Source organism: Gekko japonicus, unplaced genomic scaffold (assembly GCF_001447785.1).
Source record: "Gekko japonicus isolate JY-2015 unplaced genomic scaffold, Gekko_japonicus_V1.1 scaffold1477, whole genome shotgun sequence".
Classification (NCBI taxonomy): Eukaryota; Metazoa; Chordata; class Lepidosauria; order Squamata; family Gekkonidae; genus Gekko; species Gekko japonicus.
In genome coordinates, this window is record NW_015161995.1 from 141,785 (window position 1) to 160,981 (window position 19,197).

The window sequence follows — 19,197 nt, forward strand, 5'->3', positions numbered from 1 at the left end:
TGTAAGGGCGACCAGAGCGGTCTCTGTCCCATGGCCAGGGTGGAAGCCGGACTGGAAAGGATCAAGGGTGGAAGCATCATCCAGGAAAGCCTGGAGTTGTTTGGCCACCACTCTCACAACCACTTTACCCAGGAGGAACAGTAAATGCGACACTGGGCGGTAGTTGGTCAGGACCGTTGGGTCCAATGATGGCTTTTTCAAGAGCGGGTGAACTACCGCCTCCTTTAAAGCCTCTGGAAAAGTACCAGTAGATAGGGACAAGTTGATGATTTCTTCCAGAGGGGCTTGAATGCTCTCCCAGCAAGATTTCACTAGCCAGGAAGGGCATTGGTCAAGGAGGCAAGTAGTGGGCCTCACAGCTGCCAAGGTCCTATCAACTTTCTCCCGGGTGAGTTGATTGAAGTGGTCCAATAGCGAACCAGAAGATGGACAAGGGGCTTCCAGTTCCTTTACTGTCTCAATTGTAGCCAGGAGGTCCTGGCGGAGTGCCATGATCTTATCTGCGAAGTAGCTCGCAAATGCCTCACAGCCAATAGCCAATTCCCTACTATTTGGTCTGACCTGACGCAGAGTCGCAATGGACCGAATAGCTCTAACTAATTGGGCTGGGCATGAGCTCGCAGATGCAATGGAGGCAGCATAGAAATCCTTCTTTGCTGCCTGCACTGCCATCTCATAGGCTTTCATAAGTGTCCTATAAGATGTTTGTGACACTTCATCATGAACATGCCGCCACCTTCGCTCCAGCTGTCTTAGCTTCTGCTTCATCCTTTGCAGCTTCATGGTATACCACGGTGCTGCTTTGGTGCGGGGGCACAGAGGGTGCCAGGGGGCAAGCTCATTGATGGCTTCAGAGAGCTGGTCATCCCTCGCCAATATGTCCGCAACTGGTGAAAGACCGAGAAGCCAGGTGGAGTAAGCTGGTTCAAGGCGGCAGTTTCACCATCTCTTACCCAGGTCTCGGTCACACAGGCCAGGTCTGCCCGTGACTCCAAGAGATAATCACGGAGCACATCGGTCTTATTGTTGATAGACCTGGCACTGAATAACACCAGTGTCAGAGAAGGGTGCATTTTCCTAGCCCCACAACCAACATCCCTTGGGATGGGACATAGATGGGAAGAAGTCCGAGCATTTCCATATCGTATTTACTATTGTACTTCTACTATGAGAGGAACCACTGAGGTTTTCTGACTTGGTCGCCAAAATGTCTGGGGACATCTCTGGGCAGGAGCTTCATAAAGATTTTATGGGTACCAAAGTCCATTCCTGTGCCAGTAAGGGAAATGAATGAATGAAGCAAGGGCTAGTGGTGGTGGTTCCTGTCTACTCCATGTTTCCCAGTTATTGTAGTATACAAGAGTCTGGACAATTCCCAACACAAGTTTTACTTGTGGTCAGAGACCTCCTCTGCAGACGGATCCTGATCAGGCGACCATGAATGGCACTGCTAGGCCTCACCTAATATTTTTGGAATATGGATGTTAGTTCAAATGAAACCAGAGTGTACCTCTGCGCTTGCCAAGGTCTGTGACAATTTTACTGTAATAACCAAAAAAGAGAGACAGGAGAAGCTACGAGTATTTAGGGTTGCCAGCCTCCACCTGGGGCCTGAAGGTCTCCTGGAATTACAAGTGATCTCCACAGGGGTCATTTCGTAGAAAAAGAGCTAGGGGAACTCATTAGCATAACTAATTAGCATATGCCACACCCCCTGACATCAGGGGCCCGGTGGTGGACCTGCAAGGCCAGCGGGAGTACGAGGAAGCCCCGCCAAGGCCCTCCCTGGCCCCAGGCAGGCAGGGGTGGGGAGAGGCGGGGAGGAAGCAACTTACCCTCCCTCTTCTCCTGCCTCCTCCTGGCTGAATGAGGGCCGGAAGTGGGGCGGCCGGAAGCGGGGGGCGGGGCTTCGTCATGTGCCCCGCCCCCTGCACCTCACCCGGGGGAACTGCGTCCCCCCGCGTCCCCCCCGAAATGACCTCTGGATCCCCAGATGATAGAGATCAGTTCCCATGGAGAAAATGGCCACATTGGAGAGAGGACTGTATGGCATTATACCTGCTGAGGTCCCTCTCCTTCCCAAACACTGCCTTCTCCAGGCTCCACCCCCAAATCTCCAAGAATTTCCCAACTTGAAGTTGGCAACCCTATGACATTCCCCCACTTGCCCAACCATGCCCCCCCAATTTGCCTTCATGCTTTCATAATGTTGTGTCTGATCGCTTGAGATTTCTCATGGTTGAGAGCAGTGGTTCTCAATGGGTAGTAAGCAAACCATTGGTGGGATGCAGGGTTTTCAAAACAATTACTAAGAATTTGCTCTCCCTCAACAGTTTTGTCAAGAACATACCACAGATTATCCATCTGAGACCTTCTGCCATGCTAGTAGTAACTCTTTTTATGTCCCCAAACTTATTGTAAATGGTAAATGTAATAACAGAATGCCTTTAAACATATGAATGTCCTTCTGGGGAAAAGAGGGCTTTTTGTTTCTGTCATGGGGCCCAAGATCTTTGAGAGTAATTGGTGGAATATAAGATATGAAAACTGCTGGTTTAGGGCATGGTTCAATGCAACAGTAGAGGGCGTGTGTGTGTGAATATGTAATATTTAGGTAAATTCAGGGCTCCCCTGATTAGGATTACAATTCTGGCACAATCTAACTAGAGAGAATTTTAAAACATAATGCATATGTTAACATGGATGTGCTCAAAGATTTTTTTAAAGAACACCTGGTTTCTTTTTTATGTAGGAAAGACACTTGGGCGAGGGGCCTTTGGAAAAGTAGTACAAGCAGCCGCTTTTGGAATTAAAAAGTCACCCACATACAAAGTAGTGGCTGTGAAGATGTTGAAAGGTAGGGTACAGCATGATTCTGTCAGACTTTTTTGTGTTCTGAATGTGGGCACTCATTTTTCAGCTGCCCAGTGTCTCTAGCAAATCTTAGACTGCGATCTTTTTAGTAACTGTGTAACTAGAGCCTTTGGAATGCCTTCTCCCCCAAGGATCGCCTAGGACTGCCAACTCCAGCCTGGGAAATTCCTGGAGGTTTGGGGGCAGAGCATGGGAAGGAAGCTCAGGAGGAATGTCATGCGTTGGAGTCCACTCTGCCCACAGCAGCTGTTTCCCCCCAGGGGAACTAACTGGTTGGAGCAATTCTAGGAGATCTCCAGGCTCCACCTGGAGCTTGGTACCCCTAGGATCACCTGGCACCTACAATATTTTCTCTTTTTAAAAAATCTATTTTGTGGTCTGTTCCGACCCTAAGGACTGTTTTATCAGTACTATTTGAGGCTGCTCTGTTTGTTTCATGTTGCTTTTATACCTTGGCATGCTTTTATTAACCCGTTTTATTGTCTTGACTTTTTAATTGTTTTTATTTTTATTTTGTTTGCCTTGTTTTTATTTACTTGTTGGTATTGTTTTGTGTTTATTTAGTTGTGAGCTTCTTTGAGCGTAGAGGCGGCATACACATTTTCTAAAAGAATAACATTGCATGCATTTTAAAAATGACTCAGAATGTGTGTTAACTTAAGAACTCTGTGCTCCCTTGGCCCTGGGCAGCATTGAGCTGAAGCCCAGGGAGATGCTGGCGGAGCTCAACACCTCCCAATATGATTCTGTGCAGGAAATAATAAACAAGGTGCCGTTCAACTAAAAAATAACTCCAGCTTCCCCTGTGCAGTGGTGGTGCAGGCCTAGAAGAGCTTACCTAACACAAAGGGGTTGGATCTCAAGTGCCTTTAGCACAGCCAGGCCCGTAGGCAGGATTGGGGGCCTTTAAATAAGTCAGGGGGCACTGATGTCACAAAATAAAAAAATAAAAAAATAAAATTTAAAAACTCACTTTTGCGGCATTCGCACTCTGCCTGCCTACATGGGGAAGTAAGGCATGCTTGGGGAAGGGGCGGTGGTGGGGAGTCCTCCAGGTGGCCCAGAGAGCCAGGGGGCCTGGGGGCTGGATGGAAGTTGGGGGGCCTTGGCAGGAAGTCAGGGGGCCTGGCCCCGAAATGCCCCACTGTAGCCACAGTCCTGAGCATAGCTCTGCTAATGGAAAAGAGCTTTCCTTCTACCTGCAGTGGCTGGCAGAATTTCCTGAAACACTGTTCCTTGAAGGACAAAGGAGCCTCAGTGAACAGCTTGGGGGTGAAGTGGGGATCTGCAGGAGGTGGGTATAATCAGTAGGGTTGCCCACCTCCAGGTGGGGCCTAGAGATCTCCCAGCGATTACAATTGATCTCAGGACTACAGAGATCAGTTCCCCTGGGGGGGGGGGAATGGCTGCTTTGGAAGGTGGACTCAATGGCATTATACCCTGCTGAGGTCCCTACCCACTCTAACCCTCACCCTCTCCATGCTCCACCCCCCACATTTTCGAGAATTTCCCAACCCAGAGTTGGCAGCCCTAATAATCAGTGAAAGTCATCACCCCTCTTCTCATGGACAGCAGTACTTTCTGCCAGCAGAAAGTGATGTTTTGGATCCATACCCAGATCCAGGGCTATTTTTGGGCAGGAACGCAGAGGAACGGAGTTCCGGCTGGCTCCCGAGTTCGCCACGCCCAGCAGGAACTCATTAGCATAATAGGCCACACCCAACAGCAGAAACTCATTAGGATTGGCTACATTACGGGTGTGTGGCCTAACATGCAAAGGAGTTCCTGCTACAAAAAAAGCCCTGGGTTTTGACCACAAACAAGGTAAACAGAATAAGAAGCAAAAGGTGGGTGTGGCTGGATGACCACACTTCTAGTAACATGGGGGTGCGGCCTAATGTGCTAATGAGCTGTTCTGTCAGGGGTGTAGCCTAATATGCTAATGAGTTTATGCTGTTGGGTGTGGCCTATTATGCTAATGAGTTCCTGCTGGGTTTTTTCTACAAAAAGAGCCCTGCCCAGATCTATTATTGTGAATATCACTGAAAACTGTTCGCTGGCCTTCCTGTGCAGAGCCAACTGGCTGGACTCAGCTCTAGTGCTGAGAGACACAGCTGGTCCCATTTGTGTATAGGAAACCACCCAAATTCCTGGATCCATAGGAAGTTTAGAATTCCAGTCAGGATCAGAAGCTTCAGAAGGACATCATTCCAGGAGTCAAATGCTTAAGTCTAGGAGAGAAAGAAATGGGATTTGAAGCTATCAGCAGACAGAGGATCCAGCTTCCAAGGTTACAAGATGCAGACAGAGTTGGCCTGACGAGTCAGCAGAACAAAATCAGTATAATAGGAAAATGTCATTGGAGAGGGAGCAGAAGGTCCCAAGTTCAGTCCCCAGTATCTCCAGTTAAAAGACCAGGGAGTGAAAGACCTCAGCCTGAGACCCCGGAGAGCTGCTGCCAGTCTGAACAGACAGTACTGATACTGATGGACCAAAAGTCTGATTCAGTTTATGTGTTCATGTGACAAGTTTCTGGTGCAAAGTCTGCCAGATCTTCAAAGAAGGGTTGCTTAAAAAGTCTCCATAACTGACAGGCCACAGGTGGTGATCAGCATGGGGCATGTGTGCATGGAAGGGATGAGGCAATGAACTGAGCTAGAGTAGAGGGCTTGGTACTGACTTCTCCAGAGTAAATGTGTGTGTGTGTGCTTTCCCCTGACCTTGCAGAAGGAGCCACAGCCAGTGAGTATAAAGCTCTGATGAATGAACTGAAGATCCTGATCCATATTGGTCATCACCTTAATGTTGTGAATCTGCTGGGAGCTTGCACAAAGAGCGGAGGTACCCGGATTAAGCACAGTGCTCTCATTTGCTGGAGCTTAGTTCTCAGAGTTGTGCTCAGCTGAACTACATTTATATAACTAGATTGCAACCTGGTGTGGTGGAGTGATTAGAGTGTCGGACTAGGATCTTGAAGACCCAGGTTCAAATCTGCCCTCTGCCATGAAAGCTCACTGGGTGACCTTGGGCCAGTTCTACACTCTCAGCCTAATCTGCCTCACAGGGTTTTTGTCAGGATGAAACGGAAGAGGGGAGAATGATGTAACCCACTTTGGGTCCCCATTAGTGGTGCCAACTCTGTCTCTGTGGGATGGGCTCCTTGAAAAGGTGAGAGGTGCACCCTCCTTGGAGATCTTCAGGAGTTCCTGCCAGGCCTGCCTGTTTGCCAGGGCTTTTGAGGGGGTGTGAATAGAGGGTTACCAGTCCCCAGGTGGGAGTGGGGTAATCCCCTAATTCTGTGGGCTCCTACCTGTCGCTGGCCAGCTGGCCGGCAGGGGCAAGCTCCGCCCCTAACAGCCATGATCCCATGTGACATGCCCAATGTGATGATGTCATGTGGAAATGCTGTCATCATGCCAGAGATGTCGCATGGCGATGCTCTGGTTTGGGGGCAAAAGTCTATGGTTTGAGCTCAATTTTACCATAGAGTTTGCCCCAAAACCAAATCATCACCACATGATGTCCTCAGTGTGATGTCACTTCCACGTGATGCCATCGCATTGGGAACGTTGCGTCCCCACCGCCCCACTCCCAGAAAGCTCCCTCCCACCCCCTGCCAGCGCAAGGTAAGGACTTGGTAACCCTATGTGAATAGCAGGCATCTTTTAAGGGGGTGGGTGGGGAGAGATTTGGGGTTTGCTACTTTGTTTTTAGTTTTAGCTAGAGATGTTTTGACAGTTATTGTAAGCTGCCTTTAACCATGGGAAAAGACAGGATACAAAGGTTTTAATAAATTAATAAAATAATCATTTGGGGAGGGATTTCATTTAGAATCTATGGCATACCATAAAGATTGCCCTTTGAAGCTACAATTGTTTCACTGGGGAATTTATCCTTGCAGTCTGGAAATCAGTTATAATTCCAGGAGAACTCCAGGTCTTACCTGGAGGTTGGCAACCATGATCTCCATTTAAGACCCATGGGTTATAAAGGAAATAAATAAATAAATAGAAAATGTATACCGTACTCTCCTACTAACTAAATGGCTTGTAAGACGGGCTATTAACATTACTGCACTTGCCCATAAAATAGCTTTGACATCATTTTGCTTAACTATGGTAGTTCTTTCACCTTAATTTTGATGGGCTTAGGTGTAAATACAGTTATGAATCATGGGCCTGAAATCTAACTTGGATCAAACCCCTCTACCAATTGTCAGGAAAGAAAAGATGAAACAAAGACCAGGGCAGTGAAAGCAACATGGATTTCTTTAAAATAAATGATATTCTAAATTATTTAAATTATAGCTTAGCCTTAAAATTTAAGAGTGAGGTAATACAAAGGGTGCACTGAAAACAAATCTTCACTAAAAATGTATCGCCCTTATTCACAGGGCCACTAATGGTGATTGTTGAATATTGCAAATATGGAAATTTGTCAAGCTACTTGAAGAGCAAAAGGATTTTTTTCTCCACAAACAAGGTAAAAATTACAAATGCCCCCTTTGTTTCCATCCTACCTGTTTGCTAATGCGAGAAGTCCCTTCGGTTTTGCCTTGTTGAGGAAGACAAAAAAGAATCAAGGTCTACTTAGAATCCTACTCAAGTCTCTTCCATGGGGCTTACTCCCAGGAAATTAATTTTAGGATTGCACAGCAAGCGTACAGAGATCCTTGCAGCAAGCCTTGCTGTAGAAATGCAGGGGGAAAAAATCCAAGTTGTTAGTCCAATGCAGCAGTTTGGGACAGTATTCTGTAGCATTGCTGTAGCCTCAGTTCCAGTGCAAGGTTTTGTACAAATTACATGAGGAAATTACATGAGGTTTGAAGAGGGTCACCTTGAAGAGACAAGTACAAGTATGTCATGTTGGGACCAGGTTTAAGTGCAGTTAGATTTAGAATTTCTCTTCCCCAATCCTTGAATTAAAGAATAATATTCTGTCAAGTCTCAACCAACTTATGGCAACCCAAACTGTTAGATCGCGCTAACAAAGGACTCGTAGAGTGATTCAGCAAGTGATTCAGCTTTATTAAGAAGTAACGAACAAGCACTAACTCAGTAAGAAACCAGAACAGAAAACAGTGGGAGCTTATGCTCCTTTTAAACATAACCGGGCTAATGTAGCCACGCCTATTTACAAATAACAACCAATGAGATTGCTAGGATAAAGACCAATGGGAGTCTTTCCCTCCTAGGGAATGGTATCGTTCTGATTGGTCGCTGTTACGAAGCGACCAATAGGAAGTTCGCTCAGAGGAGCCCTGGTCTGGCTCGAAGCTTAACATGGGAGTCCTATGAGGTGATTCATGTAATCATTTCAATACATTACAATTCCTCCCCCCTAAGTTAAGCCATCATCCCAATTGTTTTATTATTTACATACATACAATCAACCTTTGTACATCAGTTATTCCAACAGTATTTACACTCATAGTCCTTCAGATAAGTCGGCATTTGCCGCGAACGCTGGGACCTGCGGAGCGGTGCAGGCTCCACGGGCAGACAAGGTTGTGGGTCAGAGTGGGGTTCACTACAGCCTGGATCAGGCACAGACTCGACTGGGATTTCAGCCCCGCACACAGGGTTCTGCCCTGACTCGGGGACAGTACCGGGCCTTTCGGTACTCACCGCCTGCTCTGGGGGTGTCCACTCGACATCAGGGGATTCAGCCGTCGGAGAGTCAGCGCTGTCCCTAGCCCAACGTCTCCTTAACTGATCTATGTGGCGCCGCCATATTCGACCGTCAGCTAACTGCACCACATACATTCGAGTACCCACAGAGTCGGATATAACCCCAGGAAGCCATAAGTGCCCGTTTGCATAATTTCGTGCGAAAACCTTGTCCCCTTTTTCAAACATGCGCACCTTCGGTTGCGCAGTGGTACGCTCGGACTGATCTTCTGTGAGGTCTGGGTGCATTCGGTTCAAACGGGTCGTGAGTCTCCGCCCCATTAACAATTCGGCCGGACTACGGCCTGTAGCACTACAGGGGGTGGTGTGCTGCAGCAAAAGAAAGGAGCCCAGCCTCTGGCTCCAGTCCCCTTCGTCCATTTTACCCAGGGCCTCTTTGGCCGTCCTGACCATCCGTTCGGCTTGGCCATTAGATGCCGGATGGAAAGGGGCCGAAGTCATTTGGCGTATGCCATTACTCGTGAGGAAGAGCCTAAATTCCTCAGACACAAATTGAGGCCCGTTGTCACTGACGATGACGTCAGGCAACCCGTGGGTGGCAAAAAGTCGGCGGAGCGCATGGATCACAGCAAGTGATGTGGTCGATTTCATATGCACGACCTCCAGCCATTTGGACATAGCGTCCACCACAATTAGGAACATTTGCCCTTGGAGAGGGCCAGCAAAATCTATATGCAATCTGGCCCAGGGTTTACCAGATGACTCCCAGCCTTGGGGTGTAGCTTGTGGGGGATCGGGTCTGACTTGCTGGCATTTGGGACACCCTCGTACCCATTCTTCGATCTCTTTGTCCAGCCCCGGCCACCAGACATACCCTCTGGCCAACGCTTTGGTGTGTACCATACCGGGGTGACCCTCGTGCAGCGACTCTAACACTCTCGTCCTGAGTTTGTCAGGAACCACCACCCTGTTCCCCCATAATACACAGCCCTTAGAAATGGATAGTTCATTTTGACGGCTTTTGTAAGGGCCGAACTCCGGTTCAACGCTTCCAACCGGCCACCCCCTCCAAACCCAGTTTAATACTCGGGACAGCACGCTATCCTTGGCCGTGTGTGCTGCAATGTCCCTGGATGATACCGGGGGTCGAGGAAGCTCCTCAATTGCCAAGACCTCACAGGCGGGGGCAGGGTCTGCGCCAATGTCCGGCACCGGGCACCGGCTGAGGGCATCCGCATGCCCAATCGCTTTCCCAGGCCGGTGCTCTAAGTCAAAATCATAAGCCTGCAAAAATATCGCCCATCTAAGCATGCGTGGGGACATGATGTTTGGCAATTGCTTATCGGGCGCAAAAATCCCCAGTAGCGGCTTGTGGTCAGTGACCAGCAAAAATCGTCTGCCAAAAATAAAATCATGGAACTTTTTGACAGCCGCTACCAACGCCAGACCCTCCTTGTCTATCTGGGCATAGTTCCGCTCTGCCGCAGATAGTGATCTAGAATAAAAAGCGATAGGCGCTTCGCTCCCATCAGGCATCAGATGGCTTAAAACTGCGCCTACTCCAAACGGTGAAGCGTCAGCAGCTAACACCAGGAGCTTGTGTTCATCATAATGCGTGAGTACGGCATTAGATGTCAGCAGCTCCTTGACTCCCACAAAAGCCTTTTCCTCGGCCTGCCCCCACTTCCATTTTGCCTCCTTGTGCAAAAGCGCGTGCAAAGGGGCCGCCACTGATGCCTTATGCGGTAAAAACGCATGATAAAAATTCAGGAGTCCTAAAAAGGATTGGAGCTCCTTCTTACTCACCGGCCTGGGGGCGTTTTGGATTGCAGATACCTTCTCATCCGTGGGGTGGACTCCCTCTGCGTCAATGCGAAACCCCAGGAAGTCCACACTTTCCACCCCGAGCGTGCATTTTGAGCGCTTAACTCTGAGGCCGGCATTTTGAAAACGCCTGAGGACCTCTTTAACCCGGTCCAGTAGTTCCTGTTCAGACCCGCCCGCAATCAGCACGTCGTCAAAATAGGGCACTGTGCCAGGTACCCCCCTTAGTAGACGTTCCATGAGGCCCTGAAAAATCCCAGGTGCTACGTTGACCCCGAATTGCAGCCTGTTCACTTTAAAAGCCCCTTGGTGGGTTACAATTGTTTGGGCCTCGGCAGCCTCCGGGGTGACAGGCAACTGCTGGTATGCCTGGGCCAGGTCAAATTTGGCGAAAATCTTGCCACCCCCCAGGGAAGCCAAAATGTGGCTTATTACCGGGACCGGGTACGAATGTTGCTGCAGCGCCTTGTTAATCGTACATTTGTAATCGGCGCATAGTCGTATGGACCCATCTGATTTGACAGGGGTTACGATCGGGGTCTCCCATTTGCTGTATGGTACTGGCTCTAAAACCCCTTGCTCAACTAGTTTGTCAATCTCTTTTTCCACCTTATGTTTGAGAGACACAGGTACTTTCCGATACTTCAACCTAATAGGTTTGACTGACGGATCTAAGTCAAACGCAACCGGGGGGCCCTTGTACCTTCCCAACCCTTCGGCAAATACATCAGGGAACAGGTCGTACAGCATGCCCCATTTATTTTCAGACATCCTGTTAATCCCAGAAATACCGATGCCCAATGGCTCAAACCAATCTAACCCTAGCAGGTTAACCCGGTCTCCCTCTGCAATCAGGAATGACAGTTTAACACATTTCCCCTTATACTCAACAGTAACAGAGTCCCGTCCGGCCAAGGGAATTCGGTTGCCCTGGAAGTCGGACACTCTGGTTCCCGCAGGCTGGAGCCGCCGCCGGCTTCGGTTCGGGAACAACTGGCGCCAGGACGCGGCAGAAATCACCGTCACGGACGATCCTGAGTCCACCTCCATTGTACAGGGTCGGCCGTCGAGGAGTGGAGTCACGGTGATCTTGCCCTGGCTGCTGGTGCGATTTACGGCCGATGCGCTCGACAAGGTCGCCGTCAACTGGCAGCTTGCTTCCGATGCTGAGGAACGGGTCTTGCCTTGGGTGCTGACTGGAGTGCCCCTCTGCGCTGACCGGTTGTTAGTTGAGGGATCCTTCTTCGCTGATCTGCAGACTCTGGCCAGATGACCACGCCGCCCACACGCTCTGCAGTCGACATCACGAGCCCAACAGGAGCCGCGCTGGTGCTTCCCGCCACAACCGGAGCAAGGCTTGACGTTGGTAGTCTTCGCTGGGGTCCGCTTGCCTCGAACCGCGTTGACGTCATCATCCGCGTCTTCGCCCTCGCTGTCTCGTTGAGCGTGTATACTGGGCTCTGCCACCCGCTGGCGGACCTCCTTCGTGGACTTCTCCGCTGCTTCCGCGGCCACGGCCTCTTCGTAGGCCACTGCCCAGGTCAGGGTGGTGCGGGCGAACAGCCTCTGTTGCAGCCTTTCATCTTTGAGACCGCAGACGAGACGGTCTCTGAGGGCTTCCTCCACGTTGTGGAAATTACATGGCCGTGCGGCTTTGCGAAGGGCCGCCACGAAATCTGCGATGGTCTCGCCTCCGGCCTGGTTCCGCTTGTAAAAAGCGTGCCGGCAGGCGATCTCCGACGGTTGTGGAGAATAGTGAGCCTTAAGCTTCTCCGTGATGTCAGCGTAGGTGACAGTCTTTATATCAGTTGGGGCCACCAACGACCTGGCTATGTCGAAGGTCCCCTTCCCGCAGGAACTCAGGAGGCATGCTCGTTTCTTCGCCTCATCGGTGATGTCGTGGGTCTCCAGATGGAACTCGAACCTGGACAGGTAGGAGTCCCAGTCTTCTGAGGAGGGTTCGAAGCACTCGAACTTCTGGCTTCCAGCCATCGGGGGAGACTTGGGCACCGGAGCTGGTGGCGCCTCCGCCGGATCGGCTGCTGTGCTCTGCCCGCTTTCTTCCGAGTCCGAAGTGTGGATGTCCGCAGGGCTGCCTACCTGCTCTAACATCCCATCCTCGTCGCCAATTGTTAGATCGCGCTAACAAAGGACTCGTACAGTGATTCAGCAAGTGATTCAGCTTTATTGGAAGTAACGAGCAAGCACTAACTCAGTAAGAAACCAGAACAGAAAACAGTGGGAGCTTATGCTCCTTTTAAACATAACCGGGCTAATGTAGCCACGCCTATTTACAAATAACAACCAATGAGATTGCTAGAATAAAGACCAATGGGAGTCTTTCCCTCCTAGGGAATGGTATCGTTCTGATTGGTCGCTGTTACGAAGTGACCAATAGGAAGTTCGCTCAGAGGAGCCCTGGTCTGGCTCGAAGCTTAACATGGGAGTCCTATGAGGTGATTCATGTAATCATTTCAATACATTACACAAACCATGGGGTGTTCCAGACAAGAGAGAAGTAGTTTGCCATTGCCTTCTTCTCTTTTTTTGCTGCTGTCACGTTGCACCCAATTTATAGTGACCCTGTAGGGTTTTCAGGGTAAGAGACATTTGGAGGGGGTGCACCATTGTCTGCCTCTGTGTAGTGACCTTGGAATTTCTTGGCGGTCTCCCATCCAAATACTGACCATGGCCAACCTTGCTTAGCTTCTGAGATCTGATGAGATTGGGCTAGCCTGGGCTATCCAGCTCAGGGCTTCCTTTTCATAGCAACCCCATTCTTACAAGAGTGCAACATTGAGAAGACTGACTCTGAAGCAAGTAATTTGCATAATAGGCCACACACCCTGCCACATCACCAGACATGCTGTGTGTTAGCCATGCCTCCTCCTGCATTACCGGAAGTGACATGGTCAGGCCACTCCCCCAGAACACCTTGCATATTAATTAGGTGATTTGCATTTTAGTGACAACCCTTCCCCATCACTGGAAATGATGTGTCTAACCCCACCCCATCTCACTATCACCAAAAGTTGCCTGAATAGTCCTGCCCCCTTTCACATCACCAGATGATGTGCCCTTGTGCATCACTGGATGTCCTTTCTCCAACGCCACCCACTATGGCATTGTTGAACTTCCACCTGCTGCACTCCACCCTGGAAATGGGAATGCCCAAGTATGGCCATGTGACCCCTCTATCAAACACGCCCAGTCACCCCTGACCAATAGGAAATGGTCTTAGACCCACCCCATTAGGTGATTTTAAGAAAGAAGTCATTTGTGCTACTATTTTCTTCCAAGTCCATTTTATCTTAGATGTTCTTGTGTTTTCTTTTACTTATTTTGTATCCATTTGTGATCCTATCTCTGCCTAGTCTGTGTACAACATGGTTTTCTAGCCATCATTAATGGTTTTTAATCCCTTTATAGTCCTGAGATTTTATCTCTGCCTTTCCAGAGCCTTCAATAATTGATAACATCTAAAGACAGAAATATTGTATGTGGGATTTGTAGGAGACTTTAATGTGGCTTTTGCTCATTATCATTGTCTGATAGGCCCAGGGATCCATGGTAGAGCATCTGCTTTGCAAGCAGAAGATGCCAAGGAGGTGATTAGATAGGAAGTGATGTGCAAGACTTCTACCTGTGGCTCTGGTAAGCCACTGCCAGTCAGTGTAGACAGTACTGATTTTGAGAGAACTGGTATAAGACAGCTTTGTATGTCTATTTTGGGATTTTCCCCCCAAGATAAATTGTCTAGCAACCTGGAATTGAGAGGAAAGGTCCAGAGATCAAAGGTCCTTTGCTGATAATGTCCTGTGGCTTTACTGAATTGCCTGAATCATATCGAAGGAAATAAATGTTCTGCAGAGGTGATCATAGGTTAATGGTGAGAAGTGATTAAACTTCACCAGAAAATTTCTTGCATCACTGAATGGAGCCACATAAAAACCTGGTGGCACAAGTGAGCCAAAGCTAAGTCCTGGTGATTTTGATATGGGAGACAATCACTTTTACTCTAACCATTGAAACCAAAAATGCTTCGCTTTGGCTGGGTTGTGACACTGGTTCTTGGTCTCTTGTTCGCCTCTTCTGTCCTGTGGCACTTTACCAAACTGATTTCTCTTCTTGTTTCAAAGGACACATCCATTCAAGTAGAGCTGATGACAGAGAAGGATGTTGAGCCAACTGGTGGTAAAAAAAGGAGACTGGAGAGCATCCCAAGTAACGAGAGTTTAGCAAGCTCTGGGTTTCTGGAAGACAAAAGTTTAAATGAAGTGGAGGAGGAAGAGGAGGGTACGCATTAATTCCTTCCTTTTTGTCTGCAGCTGATGATATTTTTATAGCACGCTCTGCATCTCTGACATTTTCTTTCTCCATTTATCACTCCCGTAAACATCCGTGGGAGATACTTAGATCCCAGAAAAGATAGTTTAAAATAAGCTTATTTAGAGCATTACACAATCCAACAGGAAGGTGTGTGACTGTTTCATTGGGCTCTTCCTTGTCCTTGGGAGAGGTTCTCAGCAACTTGGAAGAAATGCTGTCTCCCCTCCCCCTCCCCCTAGTAAAACGAGCTGCAGACATTCTTTGGAGTGCATTTAAATGCTGACAGAACAAAGTCATGTTAATCTTGTATCCGCTGGATTCATTTCAGATGCTGATGATTTTTACAAGTGGCCCCTCACCATGGAAGACCTAATTTCTTACAGTTTCCAGGTGGCCAGAGGCATGGAGTTCTTGTCATCTCAGAAGGTTGGTGTGTTCCTGAGCATTTTCCTTCCAAGAAGCACACTGCTGGTAGTACTTAAAGATAGTGTTTTGTCTTGCCCCCTCTGTTTTGGGAGTTCTAGGCAAACAGAAACATTGGGTAGTTGAGCACAAGTTGGGCCACAGCACATAACTGGCGGCTACATCTCCATAAAAGGGGCTCAAGTTGTGCAGGCCTCATTTGACTTATGTTGTTTGTTTACCGAACTATGAGGTCTCACAGCTCCTCCAGCAACTGCCAGCTATGTAGAGTTGGGACATGAAATGTCATTGTGGTGACAGATAGAGACACAATGGTATGAATCACTCACCATAGGGAGATCTGTTTTTGACAGCATTCCCGTAGTGACTGGAAATGGTGTTGCACCCTGATTTGCGAAGAATGTGGCCTGGAATCTCTGAAGCTGATGTCCAACATGGGAATTTACAGTGTTCTTCAGAACTGTGAAAATCTCAGCTTTTCTTTTTTACAGATATTTTTAAAAGGCGAGCTTCTGGTTTGGTTAGTTAAAAAAAACCAGATCCATATTTCTGTTTAAATTCATTTTGGATTCCTGGAGATTGTTGTGGTCTCTTTCAGTGCTGAAAAAGTCCCAAAATAGTGGGGGTAGAGGAACCAGTCATTGGAACCCACCCTGAAGTCCTGATTCATTTTGGTTATGTGCTTCAAGTTACATTGACTACAGAATCTAAAACAGTTTTATGCCTCTCTTTGTAATAGTTTACAGGTTAACGATGCATCTATTTGAATTCTCAAAAAGCATCTACTTGGAAAAGTGCCTCACATTTAAAAAGCTCCTATTATAATCAACCTTTAGGCTGCTTCATAAGAAAACATGAAATGGAATCATGGAAAAGATGCAGGAAGCTTGTGTAAAGAATTAAGGAACTTCAGTGAATTTGTGCAACTGTTTTCTTGCAGTGCATTCATCGTGACTTAGCAGCCAGAAACATCCTTTTATCTGAAAACAATGTGGTGAAAATCTGTGATTTCGGCCTTGCAAGAGATATTTATAAGAATCCTGACTATGTGAGAAAAGGCGATGTAAGTCTTCTTGCTGCTCCTTATTTGCCCCGTTGTTTATCAGGCTGTACCGCTTGCAAAAATGTTCTGCAAATGTTTACATTCCCTGCACTTAAAAGGCCCCTGAAAGCCACCGTGGATTTTTTATGTGAAGATGAGCAATCCAGATGAGTTGTATACACAGGGACCATTTGCATCCTTCCCAACAATGCTCGGAAATGCTCCCCAGGCACCGGTTTTTGAATAGTTTACGTGTTGATATTTGCTCCTTGGCTAGCCTTGCCAAATGAAGCTGTGAAAGGGCTTCAGTTCTTCGTGCAAAGGAAAATGGGAGCTTGTCCTTTTTTCATCAGGGTTTAGCAGGGCTTAAATTCCAGCCAGGGCTCATCCAAACTTGGCCCCAAGACCTACTGATTCAGTTCCAGAGCCTGTCGTCATTCACTTGTAGAACTCACCTTAAAACATGTGACTAGATATCCTTTGATCTGAAGCTGAGAAAAATGCCACTGTCTGGAAGGATCAGTGGAGGGTTAAGGAGCAACATCCCATGAGCAGATAAACTACAGCAGACCTAATCCACGGCTGTGTGTGGTTCTGCAGATGGAGAAAAAATGCTTCATCAAGAATTGGGCGCAGTATTTCGCATTCTGAAAATCTCAGTATTCAGCTTCTTAAAGAAATCGAGTCTACTGTGCAGTAAAGAAAGGCTTAAAGGTATACATGAAATGCCTGGCGAAATCTCTAAGGCCAATGTTGCTCCTTCCAGAAACAGCAGAATAAATTATACTAAACAAACTGCAAATTGGCTTGGATTTGCATAATTCATACACACCTGCTCTTAGCTACCCTGACATAGAATCATGGTATTTTTTAAATGTAAGCATTTTTAGGCTGCTTTTCTTTCCAGAAAGACCCAAAGCAGCCTACAAAAAACCTCTAGGAATTTCCCAAATCTACCAAGTTTCCCAAATCTACCAAATCTTCCCAAATTGACAATAGAGATCATTGTGTGACACCATACTGTTGCTTCCAGGTATGTACCAGGAAGTGACACAGTGAGATTGCGCAATGCTGATACTCTTCCGCCCCCCCTTTTGCTTCTGCTGCTCCATCAAGCAGCAGAGGAAGCCGGGGGGGGGGGAGCAGATCTGGGCATTTGCTCACTGTAACAGGTAAAATGGCCTCCCTAGCTTGCACACCCTAGGCCAAAGAACCCTTTGACTCACACCCGAGGATTCACACCTCTGGCCCTTCCCCCACCATTATTTTTGTGCCAGCTAAGAACAAGGCTGCCTAGAATATCTTTGGCTTCTATTTGGGTATCAACTAAAGTCCAAGTTAGTTAGACCTTCTGGAAATGGCTTCCCTTTCTCCCTGTGGGACTGCACAGCTGGGTTATTGTGGAAAGTACAATGTTACATTTCCCCAACATTTTTTGGCCAGGGACAAAGCTGCTCTAAGGGCTTGCATAAAAGGTTATTTTATTTATTTACTTAAAGACTTACACCTCACTTTTCCACAGTAAATCTCCCCAAACTACTTAGGAGACACACACATACGAATGTAAAACAGAATCCACAAACTAAAGGTTTGTGCAAGGATTCACACAGTGCTATGATATGTTATACTGTTTTGCATGCTTCAGCTTGCACAAAAAAGATTGGGCAAACTCCTGCCCACACAGAACATCTTTTCAGTTTCATCTGGCATGAGCTGTAAAATAGTTTGTTTATTTTTTTAATGAGCAGAAGATACCTTCTGAATGTAGAACAGCACCTGTGGATCCAACTCCGCATGTTGTTGATTCAGTCTAAGGTTACTTTTCCTCTTCTCTACATAGGACCCATCAGTCTTCATGGGGAAACCTAAATCACATGCAGTGCAATCCTAAGCAGGTATTCTCAGAAACAGGTCTCATTGAGGTCAATGGGATTTACTCCCTACTTCTTAGGATTCCAGCCTAAATATAATTCTGTAAAACAACATATGCATTCTCAGGCTAACTCCTGAGTTCCCTGAGCAGTCAAGAATCTTTGATTTTGTTACAGGCACGTCTGCCTCTCAAGTGGATGGCACCAGAGTCTATATTTGACAAAATCTATAGTGCTAAGAGTGATGTTTGGTCTTATGGAGTTCTGCTGTGGGAAATATTTTCTTTAGGTAAGCAGCAGTCACATTTTTTAAAAAATGTTAATCTACCGTATCCTAACACTCAATGCATTATTAAATATTTAAGTAAGTTAAAGTAAGTTTTGTGTTGTTTGCTTATTACTTTTACTAGAATTGTTAAGGTCCATGTCAGGTTCTGAGGTCCAGCTCTCTTCAATCAGTCCTGTGCCCTGTTCCTTACCTGCTCTTTCTAAGGCCTCAACTGTGGAAAGGAGAGAGGGTTCAAGAGTCACCTCTATCCTTCTCTTCCCCCAACGTCTGCTGCATAAAGTCCAGACCAGACTGTTCTCAATGGCCTCTCTCTGGATTTTAAAGGTCAGCCTAAAGAGGAGGTGGGTGTACCCACAGCTTCCTGGCTCTCATATGAGGGCAGGCCTTCCCCCAAGAGCTGGAGTGCTGTTTGGATGATAGCTCCAGCCTCATACTTTCCTCTTTTAGCCCCTTCCTTCCTTATTTCCCCCCCCCCCATAATTGCCCTCCTGATCCCTGTCCCTCTTTAGGGCAGGTCTGTGTTGCTGGCTCTTGGCCAAGTAGCTGATAAGATTCCCACCAAGGCTGGAACACTGCCACCTAGTGGGGTGACCAACTGACCTCTCAATTGCTCTGCTCTGCCCCTATTGAGAAGTGGGGGTACCTGCCCAATCCCCAATGGTCCAATAATTTGTTTTAAATGCAAAAAGCAAGAATGCATACTAGACTTTGGTAAAGGCATAAACAATCTGTGTTCAGTGATCTTATTGCTTAAGATCATAAAAAGCGCTTTACTGGTTCTGAATTAGATCCACCTAGTCCAGCATTCTTACTATTTATTTATTTATTTATTTAAAACATTCATTAGCTGCCTTTCTGCCTTATGGAACTCGATGCAGCTTATGATGTAGATAAAATAATAGAATAGAATGCGTT

General features: G+C 47.4%; 1 protein-coding gene across 1 annotated transcript in view; it reads left to right on the plus strand.

Annotated features, from left to right (window-relative positions):
• FLT1 (fms related tyrosine kinase 1) overlaps window positions 1–19,197 on the plus strand; it is a 177,909-nt gene that overhangs the window by 139,179 nt on the left and 19,533 nt on the right. Inside the window, exons 18-24 of the mRNA XM_015405408.1 lie at window positions 2,753–2,857; window positions 5,602–5,715; window positions 7,268–7,356; window positions 14,468–14,624; window positions 14,986–15,083; window positions 16,021–16,143; window positions 18,171–18,282. Of these exons, the coding sequence (XP_015260894.1) occupies window positions 2,753–2,857; window positions 5,602–5,715; window positions 7,268–7,356; window positions 14,468–14,624; window positions 14,986–15,083; window positions 16,021–16,143; window positions 18,171–18,282 (798 nt within the window). The remainder of the gene's footprint in view (window positions 1–2,752; window positions 2,858–5,601; window positions 5,716–7,267; window positions 7,357–14,467; window positions 14,625–14,985; window positions 15,084–16,020; window positions 16,144–18,170; window positions 18,283–19,197) is intronic.